This window comes from Stegastes partitus, unplaced genomic scaffold (assembly GCF_000690725.1).
Source record: "Stegastes partitus isolate 25-593 unplaced genomic scaffold, Stegastes_partitus-1.0.2 Scaffold148, whole genome shotgun sequence".
In the NCBI taxonomy this organism is placed as follows: domain Eukaryota; kingdom Metazoa; phylum Chordata; class Actinopteri; family Pomacentridae; genus Stegastes; species Stegastes partitus.
Window position 1 is genome coordinate 179354 of NW_007577879.1, and position 15356 is coordinate 194709.

Consider the following 15356-nt stretch of genomic DNA (forward strand, 5'->3'; position numbering starts at 1 on the left):
TTTTCCGTTGTGCCAAATGGCATTTGTGTGTGATAGATAGATTTATTTCATATGCTGCTACTAGTAAATTATGATGTAACTCAGCACAATATTAACCACAACCTGCAGCTACGGAGTCATCACCCTGCTGACACAGAAAAACTGCAAACTTTACAAATGAACCGCAGACATACAGGAGATTGATTCTTCTTGCCCTCTCATCTGTTCTTTTCAAAGTAAAAAAAACTGCATTTATAAAATCAAACATGTAGTTTGAGAGTTGGTTCTGAGAATTCCATTACTGTATGTATATGTTTGATAGTACACTGCTTTATTATTGTTGCCTTCACTTGGTATTATGCTACGAACCATCTGCAGTCACTCAAGAAGAAACCAAAAAAAAACACTACTTAGTACTCAAATGATAAAAAAAACAACAACATGCAAGATTTATTTTGGCCTCTTTTTGTTGTTTGCATTATTATTTTTTCCCTCCAGCAGGTGCAGCCTTTAAATCATCCTTGTAAAACGCTGAGTGCCACAGTGTTGCCCTTTATGACAGCCCCTCGTCTGCTTCAAATAAAAAGCCAGAGTGTTCTGATAACATTAACAGCTTTATAGCTTAGATGTAAGGTTTTTATTTCGTTTGTTTCATCATAAATGGGTGTTGTTTGCTTAAAGTGAAGAGGAAGCCACTTTGTTCCAGGTAGCATGCAAATTTTTTTCTACCACATACCGACATGAGGTCAAGATGTAACCGAACAACATATCTGAATATGGATTGCCTTTAACTGCAAACCACTTTGATGCGGTACGAGAGGAGAGCAGGAAGGAAACAAGAAGCTAAGTTGTGTGATACTCGTGACAGTCCTGCTTCTTCGATTTATTTTTTTTTGTGCATTTTATTTTCTGATGTCATTTACGAGGCGCCCAAGAACATGTCGTCTCCGGGCCCTGCCAAGCCAGCTTCCCCTCTCAATTAATTAGAGATCTTTTTTTCAACAAAACTGTGCCTCTCCTTCCTCTGTGCTGCCACACTTCTGCTTTGAATGTCTGTCATGTGGACTCTCTCAAGGTTTTTTTTTTTAAAAATCTGGGCTCCGGCATCAGGATCAACTAAGTGCCTGCGGTGACAAACTGTGTGATGGTCGTTTCCTGCCCCCGTCAGAGCTTTAGGGAGCGCTCGCTGGATGTCAATACGGCCCAACTCTAATTGAAGCAGACAACATGCTGCCTTGAAGGTGTTATGACATGCCATATTCTCACTTTATATCCATTTTAGTTATGGGGAGCACTGCGGTGTACCCTCAGCTGGAATGTGTAGTGTGCATCCTATCCAAACAAACTATTTCAGATTATATAGAGACACTGTTATATCAATAATGCCCTACAACAGCTGGTATAATAAATAATTTGTTATGTATTTAAAAGGCTCCGTCTTCTTGATAGACGCTTAGGTAAGCAAAAATGGGCCTGACGAGCGAAATTTTTAGTTTGGTGACCGCATGTGCAAGAGAGGAGGTTCTGAATACATTAATAGCAGGAGTAATACAGAATCAGCAGGTTAGCTGCAGTAATGACCGATCTAATGCGCTCCTTTTCAAAAGCAGCGACTGGGGGAAAGGTTCGGAAGTGGAGGGAAGGATGAGAAGAATGGGTTCCAAGCACCTGAAGTTCCAAATTAGAAGGAAAAGAAGGGAGCACGCAACATCCAGATTATTAATAAGCATTGTCCCAAATATGCCGGAATGAACAGGCAGCAGAACGGTGCAGCAGGAATATCAATGCGGCTTATAGTTATGGAGTTGTTAAAGGCTAATCGCCACACTTAAGACCAGGTGTTCTCCTTTTATTTGAGTAGACTCATTTATAAAAATCCTACATCATCCAGCTTGTCATTTTCTCTCCTGTGTGAGAAGTATTTAATCATGAACAAATGCTACATTCAGCCAACATGAAGCGGCTTCCAGAGGTTTTTGTGTTGGAGTGTGTTTGATAATTTCAACAAACAGTAACACTACAGCAAATTGAGTCAATGGTAGGAAAGTTAGATGTTAATTTACCTCAATCCATCCATCCATCCATTATCTATACACCACTTAATCCTCACTAGCCTATCCCAGCTGACTCAGGGTGAAGGCAGGGGACACCCTGGACAGGTCACCAGTCTATCACAGGGCTACACTTAGAGACAGACAACCAAGCACACTCACATTCACACCTACGGACAATTTAGAATCACCAATTAACCTCAACATGTTTTTGGACTGTGTGGGAGGAAGCCAGAGAACCCGGAGAGAAATTTACCTCAATACCCTGCAAATTACTTATTGTAGCTACGCTGCAAAGGTGTCTTATGTTGGTCATAAAGTTGTGCTTCTTGAGATCTCGTCCTGATTGATTTGGTAGCACTCACAGTTGCTAGTTGAAAAAGCAAATTGGGCAGCTCACTGTGGCTGCTCCGTGCAATAAATAAAACTGACCCGCTGAGCAAAAATGACAAAAACTGTTTTCTTGCGGCATATTTGATGATTGGTCACAGCTAGCGCTGACTTCACTCCCCCGTTTGAACATGTATCACAATCTCCTGCTCACTATTATCGTCTGCTATTTGAAATTAACGTACAAACAGTTTGGTTCAAAGCAGTGATGTGTGGACGTACTGTGCCGAGGCTTCTGAGCGTGTGTCGAGAAATCCAGGAAGCCCTTAATGAAGCGCGTGTCGAGGTTTGCTTCGTCAGGAGGCGACTGAAGACGAATGAAGCCTTGCTGGTGTAGGAAGGGGTTCGAGTGTTGGCGTGATTTATGAACATAAAGCGCAGTGAATCGAAAATGTGCGTATCAGTGTTTATGTTGGAGTTTTGCCAATTTGCCTGTGACATAGAGGAACTAGTTTTCATGGAGCCTAAAGAGAGAAGGGTTTCCCCTGTATGGCAACACTGTGAGCTGATCTCTTCCAATAATCCATCCATTATCTATACACCTCTTAATCCTCACCGGGGCTGGAGTCTATCCCAGCTGACTTAGACTGGTGACCTGTCCAGGGTGTCTCCTTCCTTCGCCCTATCACAGGGCTACACTTAGAGACAGACAACCAACTACGGACAATTTAGAATCACCAATTAACCTCAACATGTTTGTGAGAGGAAGCCGGAGAACCCAGAGAGAACCCACGCTGCACGGGGAGAACATGCAAACTCCATGCAGAAAGATCCCGGGTGTCCTCACCAGGACGCGAACCGGCGACCTTCTTGCTGCGAGGCAACGATGCTAACCACCGCTCCACCTTGCAGCCCTCTCCCAATACTATACCTGTAAATAATGAAATGTGTTACTGCTGTAATATTCACATGTGAAAGGGTTTTCTCCAAAGCCAGAGAAGTTATTTCCCAAAAACAAAGCTGACTGTGTCCAAGCGTAGTGGAAAAAAATATTGTTTCTGAATAAAAATTATGAATAATCAGCCCAGTATTCATAAGAACAGTCACTGTCGCATCTTTTAAAAACACTGCAACAGTTTTAACAAACGTCTCAGGTCCTTTTGAATCTATTTAAACATTGAATGAAATCATACTGGGAAGTTTTGTTGACATTAACAGACCATCTATTACCCACACATTCATTAAAAACAGATTAAATGAATGAATAAATGAACCAAGCACACATTAATCAAATGAAGGTGTTTTTGCTTCTATTCTTGGCACTGATTGTTCCCATGCTGACACTGTTGCAAGAGGCCATCACCACTAGTTTACTATTTATCTATTTATGCCATGTTTCTTGAGACTTCAGACTATAATTTTGTTGTGTGTATGGAAGCTTAAGCATCATGACAATAAAAAGGATTCAGATTCTGACAATACATGTTTTGATCAGCAGGGGGGTTTGTTTGCACATGAAGCCTCCAGAAACAAACCTTTTTTCGAACCAATTGCATAGAAAGCTTCACGGCTTCATGAGGCTTCATCTGGCCATCACTAATTGAAAGCATTTCCAGTTGGTCATTCCTGAACTCAAAGCGATTCTTCTTTCTTTTCTCAGACTGATGCAATTGCCATCATTTGCGGCCGATGCATTGGTGCAATGAACGAGTGGCTCTACCCACTTGTACATCAATTAATCCAAAATAGTCAAACTGGAACACTGGCAGAAATGTGTTAATGCATTCTGTTAAATTTTTAATTTGTTTTCATTCTGCCAAATCAGTTCTATATCGCATCTTGCATCTAGTTGATCCTCAAAAGACGACTTTCATGTTCAGGAACATTCTCCATAGTTTGGCTCTAACAAGGACAGACTGCGTCGCAGATGCAAGACGCCGTACACAGTTCGTATCAATAAATTTGGCGAGAAATCCAAACAAATCAAAGCTGCTTGTACTGCCTTTTATTGCACAGGTGTGACTTTGAAAGACTTGCCTTGAGTTTCCGTCGCTTGCTTTGATGTATGTGTCTTCATCTTACATTTGCTCCGTAACAAGTGAGCTCTGAAAGTTCAGTGTGAAGAAGAAGAAAATACAGAGTACATTTCATCACAACTGATGTGCTTCAAACATTATTTTTCTTGGGGCTTTTTTTTTCTTTTCTTTTTTTTTTTTTCCCCTTGATTGAGGTCTGAAATAGACAGAGACATGTTGGAGCCACCAGTACATTCATTAGAGCAGATGATCTCTTGCGAAAAACATTCTCATCTCTCATCTCTGTCGATCTATGTGAGATGAGGGAGTTGGCGGTTTGATTACAGTAATGTATTTCCTAGCAACCGCTGTTCATGTTTACTTGACTAAACTGCGCCGAGACAAACACTGGATGCCGAATCCGATAATATGGTGGTCTCGGCGAGGGCGTTGGGGGATTAACAGACTTTAGCTGATTCTTCAAAGGAGGGGGGAGAAAAAATAAATTCTTTACCATCACGTAAAGTGTTGCTTGTTAGTGTACACATCATGGATGGGTTCACCGGGTACACGCTGCAAAAAAAAAAAAAAATCTCCTGCAAAAATGTGAGGTTGTCTTCTATTCTAATAAATTAATTAGGCATTTATTTATTTATGCCTGTCCACACTCATATCGCTTTTCTGAAGGTCGCAGACACTTCCTCGCAGGCGAGCGTAATGCATCCCAACCTCCCACATGAGTTACTTAAACACCATAAAGCAATAATCACCTATGTTCCTATCTTCCTTCTATGCGGCTGCGGCGCCATTTATCTCCTCTTAACTTTCTTTGATAGGTCATTAAAGCGGTCTTGGAGCTGTGAAGTAAAGCACTGAATCATGTCACAGGTTCCATCTGCCGGCATGTCTAATCTGGGGCAGATGGGCCCACGTACATATGGCTCCCACATAAAGTTTCATATAATAATTGCTAGTGACCGAGCCATGAGACACATCCTGTGACAATGAATTGATACCTAAGTGGAGGGAGAGAAGAAGAAGAAGATGGATGCAGCGGGAGAGCCAAGCACACAATGAAAATAGAGAAATTTTTCAGTACATCTGCCAAAAAAGTATCTCTCGCCGGCTCTCCGGGCTTTTAGTGTTTTGCTCCAGATTTCGGGAAATGATAGCAACATGTACCTCTTATAGAGCGAAGTCATGGAACAGGAGTGGGGGGAGCTGAGTCAGCATGTACTAGAATGAGTAGTGAGCCCTGTCCTGCCAGATGAGCTCTCGTGTCTTCGCAGCATTGAGGAATTGCAAAAGTTCTAAAAAAAAAGAGAGACTTCTGCAAATCTGCCACAAAGTATTTATTGAATTTCTGGTTGGAAGACATTACTTGATGATTACTGAAAGACCAGACGTCCCCCCGTGTGTCGCCAAAGTCGGTTTCGAAGTCTTCATTGACTCATTCTAATGCTATGTTTCCTCCGGTAGTGTACTAAAATGTGTAAAAAGCCTTTGAGTGAGTTGTCAAGATATTACCTTTGAAATGTTGGCTACATTATGAAGTTGTGCGATTGCATAACAGTCCTACCGGCAGAAAAGGAATGGAACTTTAAATGCTAATACAGAGTGCTGAATAGAGCATTAAAAAAAATACGCCGCTGCCAAGGCGGGCAGAGCGACACATTGCTGACTGCGTGGCTAAAAAAATTCAAACTAAGTGACCGATCAATTCGAGGGGACTCCACCTATTCAGGAGATGAAGCTGCTATAAAGCACTCGGCAGTAGCTTACTTTTAAAATCAACAAAGGCACTTTTCTGGGGCGATAATGGAGGTGTTTGGTCTTGTTGTTAGACGTATTAAACAGGCACTTACAATAGGTGGGTGTTACTTTACACACAAGCTGGATGTGTTGCGTGTCGTGTGGCCAAAACAACTCCTACAACTTGCTTTTACCGCTTTTTTTCTTTATGTGTTGCTTAGTGTAGACATCTAGCAGTAATAGAGATAATTCATATTGTGCTCATATGGTAACACAAATAAACTTGTGTGCGTTCAGTACAGATTATGGGAAGATTAGGTTTACAGGCGAAAAAAATAAGTTTGCAAATCATATTTAACTTGTATGTTATAGTATTTACTTTTCTCATTTCATGCAGGGCAAAAAAAAATCAACTTTTTATCATTTATTATGTTTGAATTTAGCAAAAATTCTTTCTCTCAAGTCTCTGTTTTTGGACAGCAAGCAAGTCTCACATGATGTCTAGATTTAAAAGCATTTCAGGATGAAAATATAGCATCCAAAACCTACTTAAATGTTCTAAACATGCTTGTTTATTATTTATTTACATCTGTTCGTTGGTGGATTTTTACACCGGATTTCTATAAGTTGAACGAAGCTTCAATTAGAAAAAAGGCTTTTAGGGTTAAACCACTGAGAAGATGAAGCCATTTGTTTGATCCAGTGGAGCTTTCATTGCACTTTAGGTCACACACTTACTGTAATTGGGCTCATCGCTCATATCCTAAAATCATTAAATATATCAAAATTCAATATAAATCTAATTGTGAGGAAATGCTTTTAAAACTATAAGTCACTAATTAGGAAATTGCATTCACCCTCCATCTATAGATTGAAATTAAAAACAACAACAACAACAACAACATCTCAGCTCTGAGTATTGACAGTTGTCTGTACTGGTGGCAACGTGAACATCTGCATGTAAAACACACTGTGCATGTTAATCTGCATGCGTGTGCTGATGGCAGATTAACATGCACATACTGTATGTACAACCCATATGGAAATGAGAAGATTTTTTGACTCTCAGAAGGAACAGATCATGTTCAAAATGACAGTTTCTGGTTAAATTAGCATTAAACGATGTCTCCTTTAGAGAGAATCAGTCCATGAGATTCTCTTTGACTGTGCATTAATTAACAAAAACAAAAACAAATAGGCAGAATTAAATGTTCTTTTGTAACAATGACAACATTTAAATTTGTATGCACCTCTTGATGCCGACAGTTTCGGCGCACAAGGAATCCTACTTTCATTAGTGCACTAATAAGTGATTTTCAGTTCCTGGGTATGCGAGGCATTAGCCACCGACTCGGTAATAGAATTTTTTATTTTGCATTTCAGACAGCTGAAGAAAGTCTGTTTTTCTATACTGAGGGCAGGCCTATTTGGTTTTTTTCTAACCTTCAGAGTTGTCTGTAATTGTCTGCCTGTAGAAATGTTTTCTTGATGTGTATCTCAGTAGGTACAGAAGCAAACAGCATGAAAAAGAAATCCACAGAAACATTCTGTAGGATCCTTTTTTACCATTTTTGCACTGTGGACTATATGTTTTAACTGCAGCTGTAAACGACAAGGTCAGAATTAGGCACAGTTTAGCCGGCGGCACTGTCTGTTTATAAAACGCCCTGTTGGTTTTTGTATTTTCTTGAGATGAAAGCCACAGTGTGATACAGAGAAAATGACCTTGAGCAGTTTCCTCAAAAGCAGATGACCATCACATGATGCTGGTTGAGTTACAAACCAGAGATCAGACTGAATAAATGAACACTTTCCTCGCCAGACTCATTATAAATGTGTGCTATTGTTCTTTGCTTTCATGAAGAATTACCTTAACGTGATGTGAAGTCAGAGCTGCTGTATGAATAGTTAAAATACTCCTGTCTTTCTTTTTCTTTTTTGTCTTATTCATGTGACAGCACCACCAGATGTGTACTGTTTCCCCACAAAGTGTTGATTAGCGACGTGTTAATGCCCTGTAATTAATGCTATTTTTGGGGAGCGATATATGCCAAGCAATTGTGGTTCAAAACTGTCGTTCTTCTCTGTTATTTGTCAGGGAATTTGCACGTTGGAAGGTGAGGAACACAGCGATAGAGAGAAGGGATCTCATCCGGAACCCCGTGCCACTCATGCCTGAGTTCCAGCGCAGCGTACGCTTGCTGGGCCGCAGACCCACCACTCAGCAGTTCATTGACACTATCATTAAGAAATATGGAACCCACATTCTCATCTCAGCCACCCTGGGAGGTAAGAGAGGTTCACTTATTTCATTTGCTCGCTCTCATGCTTAATTAACAGTTTATCCACGCTGGTTTAAATGTTTTTAACATATGGCTTGCGGTTTGCTTACATCCTCCGCGGCAATCGAATGCTACAAGGCCGGACGGGAAGTTTACAAGCTGCATATGAGATCTGTGCAGTCATGTTATATTGGGTGGAAAACTGCTAACTCTGGATATGCATGTGCAGTGTGAAATGTATTAATTAAAGCCTAATATTATTAAAATAAGTGGCTCAGGATTATCAGTCCCAGATAAAACACACTAAAAGACAAAGGCAGATCCCTTTTAAAAAGTGAACAAATTAATATTTTTTTTCCATTCATTTGAACAGATGATATCACAATTCACTGACCCCGTGCAATTACACTGTGAAAACGCAACAGCACGCCGTCCTGGATTATTCATTCGCCGCCTCGCAACAATGTCAAGTCAGCTTAGTGGAGCAGTTTGGGGCCAAGTTGTTCTCCAGGGTGTTGAAGAAAAAAAAACTAAACTAAACTGCAGGGACATGAAGAAGAAGAAGAAGAAGGCAGGGCAGGAGGGAAGAGCAGACGGAAGAAATGTTCACAAGCCAAATGACTTCCTACCAAATCAAGAATAGTGTAATCTTAAAGTGTCCACAATGAAAAGAGCATCAACTCTCCCCTGACCGAAGAGGAGGGAGAAAAAGGGCCACTCAATTCTGCAGCCATCGTCCATCTCGTGTGGTTTCAGTGGACTTTCCATCAGGATGGTGATAGCCACAGTCAGCACATCTTATTCCAGCTGAAAGTGTTCGCTTAAAGGTGAAACAGACTGGAACGTCATACAGATAATTTGACTTTGTGTTTAATTTCAGAGGCAAAGAAAGTAAATATAGAGAATGCTGGCTTTCAGTGAATCATTTTCTTATATGACAAATTACTACCCTGCATCTAAAACCATGAATATCAATACAGCGGTGACTCGATAATCCGACCCTTAACAATCTGAAAACCTTCCTATCCGACAGGTTTTTAGGAAAAACGAACGGGAACCATTAAAAACAGCCTTAACATCTCGACAGCCTTGGATTCAGACTCCAACATGACATTTTATGTCACAAATAAGGATAACAGCGTATTATCTGACTAAACAATCCAACAGATTGACTACATTCAGACTGCAGGACTTAATGCTCAATTCGGATTTTTTGTGAAATCCGATTTTTTTGCAATTTCGTTCACATTTCCAATTAAATACGACTTGTTTGTGATCTGCTGTGTGAACCCAAAAGTGTCCTGCACGTGCAGAAGAGGACACGACGACGTCACACGCAGTCAGAGTGCTCAGTGTTTACGGAAGTAAACACGGATGGCGGCGGCGGGGGAGTGGTGTTGCCTTCGCTGCCACAGATGGAACGGAAGTATGACTGCTATCCTAAACTGGCATCAGCAGCCAAGTACTGCCTGTGTGTTCCGGCCACTTCCACTCCTTTGGAGCGCTCCCCCGGGATGGAAGTGCCCCCCGACCGCGCCGAACATTTGGATGAATTGGGCCTGAGTATCCAGAGACCAGAAAGTGCTATTGGGACCAGCCCTACTAGTTATTATAACAACTATAAACAATGAATATTAACAACAAATGAGCCTTCAAGCATCAAGCCCTCCTTGTATCTCGACCTCCGTCTTGACAATCCGACATAAAAGAAGGTTTTACATTTAGTGTCGGATTATCGAGTCACCACTGTACTGTAACGACTGTAAGTGGAAAATGAATTGTTGTTGGGTAAAAAGTATACATCAAAATATAGAAGCAAAATAAATCTTTCACACAAACATCCAGGTCCTGTGGTATGCTGCCAATGCTTGATAAACTACTAATACTACTGGTCAGATGTTGCATATTAAGTCCATCCACATGTAACTCCTTACACCGGCAGTCAAATTCCAACACGGACACGCTCCCATGAGCAACACATTCCACTAGCTTTACAGTTGAAAAACAGCCAACACGAGGCTTCACTTGTCACAACGTGTGATGACCCGAAGCCACAACTTTTCACACAGCTTTGTCTGCTTCCTTGAGCAACCTCACCTTAAAATGTCAAGAACATCATCTGAATGGAAGTTTTGCTTTTCACATCTACACAATGAGCTTTTTTTTTTTTTTTTTTTCCCCTCCACACAATGGAAAGGTTGGCCAAGTGAGAAATAAATTCATATTCTGGATCCGCTGCCTGAATGCACAAGGTTCTAACAACACATCTTTACAATTCGCCTTGTAGCGGTTTGTTAGAGCTCCCGTTAACAACCGGCATGTACAGAAATGCATCTCACTGTTATCGAGGTTGTTTTTTTTTTGCCTTTATCAAATCACTAATTAATTCAAACAAACCACCACCACTCCTCCTCTAATGGATGCTTTCAGTGTTTTTTTGGACGTGTGTTCCAAAATAAATAAAAAAAAGTTAAGCAACCCCTGCTGTCCAAGTCTAAATATAAATGGCTTCTCCCTCGTATCTCTAATCTTATCTCCAGCTCTGAGGGATGCATGAAGGCAGCTAACTGTGATTACTTTGCCAATTGCATTTTAAAGATATAATTAGTAAGATAATCCGCTCTGTTACTCAAACCCCATATTATATAATTGTATGCATGAAACATTGCCAAGTTAGTTGCTCCAGTTGTGTAAAAACGTTTTTTTTTTTTTTGTAATCTCACAATCAAATGCCTTTGAGAAATATTCGCGATACTTTTGTCGTGTTCTTTTTTTTTTCTCTCCCTGTAATTTCACACTGTGTGACACACTTGGGCCTCGGAACTGCACACTTGTTAAAGTTGGTTTAATTGAGGTACTTGCATTACCAGTCTGTCAAAGAGTACTGCTTTGCTAAGTAGTAGGGTTGCAGAAGTACGTTAAATAACGTCTGCCGGGGATCATTTGAAGGCTTAAAATAGAACCGGCTCTTTTTTGTCGAGTAATTACGCAACAAATTTAAACAATGTTGGCATGTTAAGGCTGATATTTCAACTACAGAGGCTGGTGTTTAAGAATTTAGCAGCAAAAAAAAAGGAACCTACAAGCGAAATTCTTTCATTTCAAAATATTGCACTGCATTGATGCTTTAATAATTTAGCTTAGAGAGAGCACAGGAATATCAGGTGTGAAGGGTTAGAAGTGTATAAACCGCTCTGTAAGTTGAAGACCGTTCTTTTTTTTTTTGGAATTTGGAAATACAATATTGGGCTGAAACATCATAAAACGTAATTAAGTGTTTTTAGGAAGGATGCCAACGTCCTAGATGCACCAGATGGTGAAAGCCGGGCAATAGTTGGAAAAAAAAAAAAAGAGGAGTCACAGAAATAATCACAGTATCACTTTCAACCGCAGCATCCTCCTTATTCTACCGCCTTATGCGCTTCCTCCCTCTCTTTACATTTAAACCCTGGCTCCTGTGTCTCAGAGTTATCGCCTCCTCTTCTTTAACCTTGAGGCCTTTTTCTTCCCAGTTATGGGTCACTACACTCTTATCTCAATCTTGGAATTGGCCATTAAAGAACACAGTTATATGAACCAATAAAAAAAAAAAAAAAAAAGTGCATGCAAGACTAGTGATAAAGTAAGAAGAAGAGGCTAATTCTCTCTTTAGCCACCTACACTTTGTGATCTCATGAGTCATTATACACTCGAGAGGAAAGGAATGAATTCTCCCTTTCACGGGCGACTTCAAGTCGAGTGGTCAAGTGTGAAGATCCCCATTAGAGGTCCCCTCGTCTGAAGTGAAAAAAAAGAAGAAAGAAATGGTTGTAATGTGTTCCCGTTGTTATGTCACAAAGCATGCACCATTCATTCATTCTTTGTTTGTTCCATTTACCGTCTTTCTTAAGGGTCTGCTATTGGTGCATTGTGCTCATCTACTCCAGCTACCTCACCACGCTTTAACTCTTAAGACTGAAATAAATATAAAATGTGCCTTTTTCCCACCTTTCTGTCATTTATTTTGTTGTATTTTATTTTCTATTTCAATACTTCACTTAGATCGATGAGGCTAAGACGTGTTTTTGTTGAAGTCCTTGAACATAAATGACAAAACGACTTTCGACAAAATCTTATGCGAGTCATTTTTTATTTTCAATCTGGCACACTGAAATTGAAAGAAACCCTGAAGTTTTTGACCACAAGCAGCGCTACGGAATAATGTTCATGGGTCAGTGGTTTGATTTGCAACAAGCAGAGAAACGTATCAGTGTGAACACAGTGAAGTAGAAGACGGCAGAGACAGTGGAAACAAAACAGAAATGAAAATAGTAAAGCTTTGCAGATACTTTATGAGGACAAAAAATGCATTCATGCAACATGAATGTTAGGCTGCACATAGTGTATTGGGGATAGGCTGATTATCGTGGCCGATATTTGGCATTTTTGCGATTATCGGTATTGGTACTGATAATTTAAATGAGCTATGTGAAGCTACGATGGAGTACCAGGGCCACATTAAGAAAAATATTTTTCCACAGACTTTGAATAAAGTCGTAATATTACGAGAAAAAAAGTCAGAATTTGACGAGAGTAAAGTAAACATGAAGTATCTCCTAGTTTGTGAAGCCGATGCTGAATTACAACTTTGCGAAATGGTCCACGGCCTCATTTTAGCAACTTTCTTCTGATTTAACTGTTACGACTTTATTCTTGTAAAATTACAACTGACGCAGCCTCCTCTCTCTGTCTGTCTCATGTTGTGATCTCAGACGTGTCTCTTCAGCAGAAATTGCAAAAACTGAGCAAGAAACACAAGTTACCGATCAAGAAATTAGCTACTCTCACAACGGCTAAGGCTACGCTAACAGCTAGTGGCTAAGCCACAGCCACAAATTCCCCTAAAGAGTCTGGAAAACTGTTGCTAACAATAAGATATGGACTTTAGGGGGCAATAAAAAGTGATAGAACAGTGGAAAATGAAGAAAATAGAGAAGACTAGCAGACGTGACTGCAGGAGACAAACAGTTGATCCCACATGAAAAGAGGAGAGCATCTTAATTTAATCACTTCCATTTCTGGTTTACGTATTCAGTTGTAGTCGCCCTTATTAATAAAGAAGCCTAGTAATGAACGACAGGTCCTCTGATATCACATGCTGTTACATTTATTGTATATTGGTTCAAAATATTGGTTATTGCCAATAACTGGTGTCGGTATCGGCCCTAAAAAAAGGCAACAAACATATTGGTCGATTCCTGCTGTGTTTTCTGATGAGTAACGTTGAATGTAGACAAAACAAAGAAAACTTCACTGGGCATCTTCTAGGTATGTTTAACCCTATTCAGGACTTTCATGTTGCCATATGTAGAAGGTCTTTTGGGGTCCATTGGACCCCAAGAAAGAACATCCATCCATCCATCATCTATACACCACTTAATCCTCACGAGGGTCATGGGGGGCTGGAGTCTATCCCAGCTGACTTAGGGTGAAGGCAGGAGACACCCTGGACTGGTCACCAGTCTATCACAGGGCTACTCTTAGAGACAGACAACCAAGCACACTCACATTCACACCTACAGACAATTTAGAATCACCAATTAACCTCAACGTGGTTCTGGACCCCTGTCCCTGTCATTGGTTAGAGTTAGGGAGCTAGTGAAGGACTGGAGAGAGATATCCTTCCAAAAACAAACAATAGCTCCTTGTACGTTTTAGGACAAGTACTGCAATCTTTCATGTGGATTCTTTGGTTTTGGGCCATTGGCTTGATGCTGAACTGAAAGGACCACACTTTTGCTTTTACGGTGCAGTGAAGTCANGGTTTGATTTGCAACAAGCAGAGAAACGTATCAGTGTGAACACAGTGAAGTAGAAGACGGCAGAGACAGTGGAAACAAAACAGAAATGAAAATAGTAAAGCTTTGCAGATATTTTATGAGGACAAAAAAAAAAATGCATTCATGCAACATGAATGTTAGGCCGCACACAGTGTATTGGATTATCGTGGCCGATATTTGGCGTTTTTGCGAGTATCGGTATTGGTATTGATAATTTAAATGTACTATGTGAAGCTACGATGGAGTACTAGGGCCACATTAAGAAAAATATTTTCACACAGATTTCGATAATAAAGTCATAATTTTACTAGAATAAAGTAAAGATGAAATATCTCCTGGTTTGTGAAGCCGATGCTGAAGTACAACTTTGTGAAATGCTCCACGGCCCTCATTTTAGCAACTTTCCTCTTCAAAAACAACTGGCTTAAATGTTACAACTTTATTCTCGTAATATTGCGACTTTGTTCTTGTAAAATTACAACTGACGCAGCCTCCTTTCTCTGCCTGTCTCATTTTGTGATCTCAGGCGTCTCTTAAGCAGAGATTGCAAAAACTGAGCAAGAAACACAAGTTAGCAATCAACAAATTAGCTCCTCTCACGATGGCTAAGGCTATGCTAACAGCTAGCGGCTAAGTTAGGAAGCAACCACAAATTCCCCTAAACAGAGTCTGGAAAAGTGTTGCTAATAATGCTAAGATATGGACTTTAGGGGGCAATAAAAAGTGATAGAACAGTGGAAAATTAAGAAAATAGAGAAGACTAGCAGACGTGACTGCAGGAGACAAACAGTTGATCCCACATGAAAAGAGGAGAGCGTCCTAATTTAATCACTCCCATTTCTGGTTTACATATTCAGTTGTCGTCACCCTTATTAATGAAGAAGCTTAGTTATGAACGACAGGTCCTCTGATGTCACACGCTGTTACATTTATTGTATATTGATTAGAAATATTGGTTATTGCCAATAACTGGCGTCGGTATCGCCCATAAAGAGGCAACAAACATATCGGTCGATTCCTGCTGTGTATTCTGATGAGTAACATTGAATATAAACGAAACTAAAAAAACTCCACTGGGCATCTTTTAGGCATGTTTAACCCTATTCAGGACTTTCATGTTGCCATACG

The 15356-nt window shown here is 40.3% G+C and overlaps 1 protein-coding gene across 1 annotated transcript in view; it reads left to right on the plus strand.

The window, feature by feature from the left end:
- brinp1 (bone morphogenetic protein/retinoic acid inducible neural-specific 1) overlaps window positions 1-15356 on the plus strand; it is an 88386-nt gene that overhangs the window by 18402 nt on the left and 54628 nt on the right. Inside the window, exon 2 of the mRNA XM_008279209.1 lies at window positions 8226-8416. Coding sequence (XP_008277431.1) covers window positions 8226-8416 — 191 coding nt within the window. The remainder of the gene's footprint in view (window positions 1-8225; window positions 8417-15356) is intronic.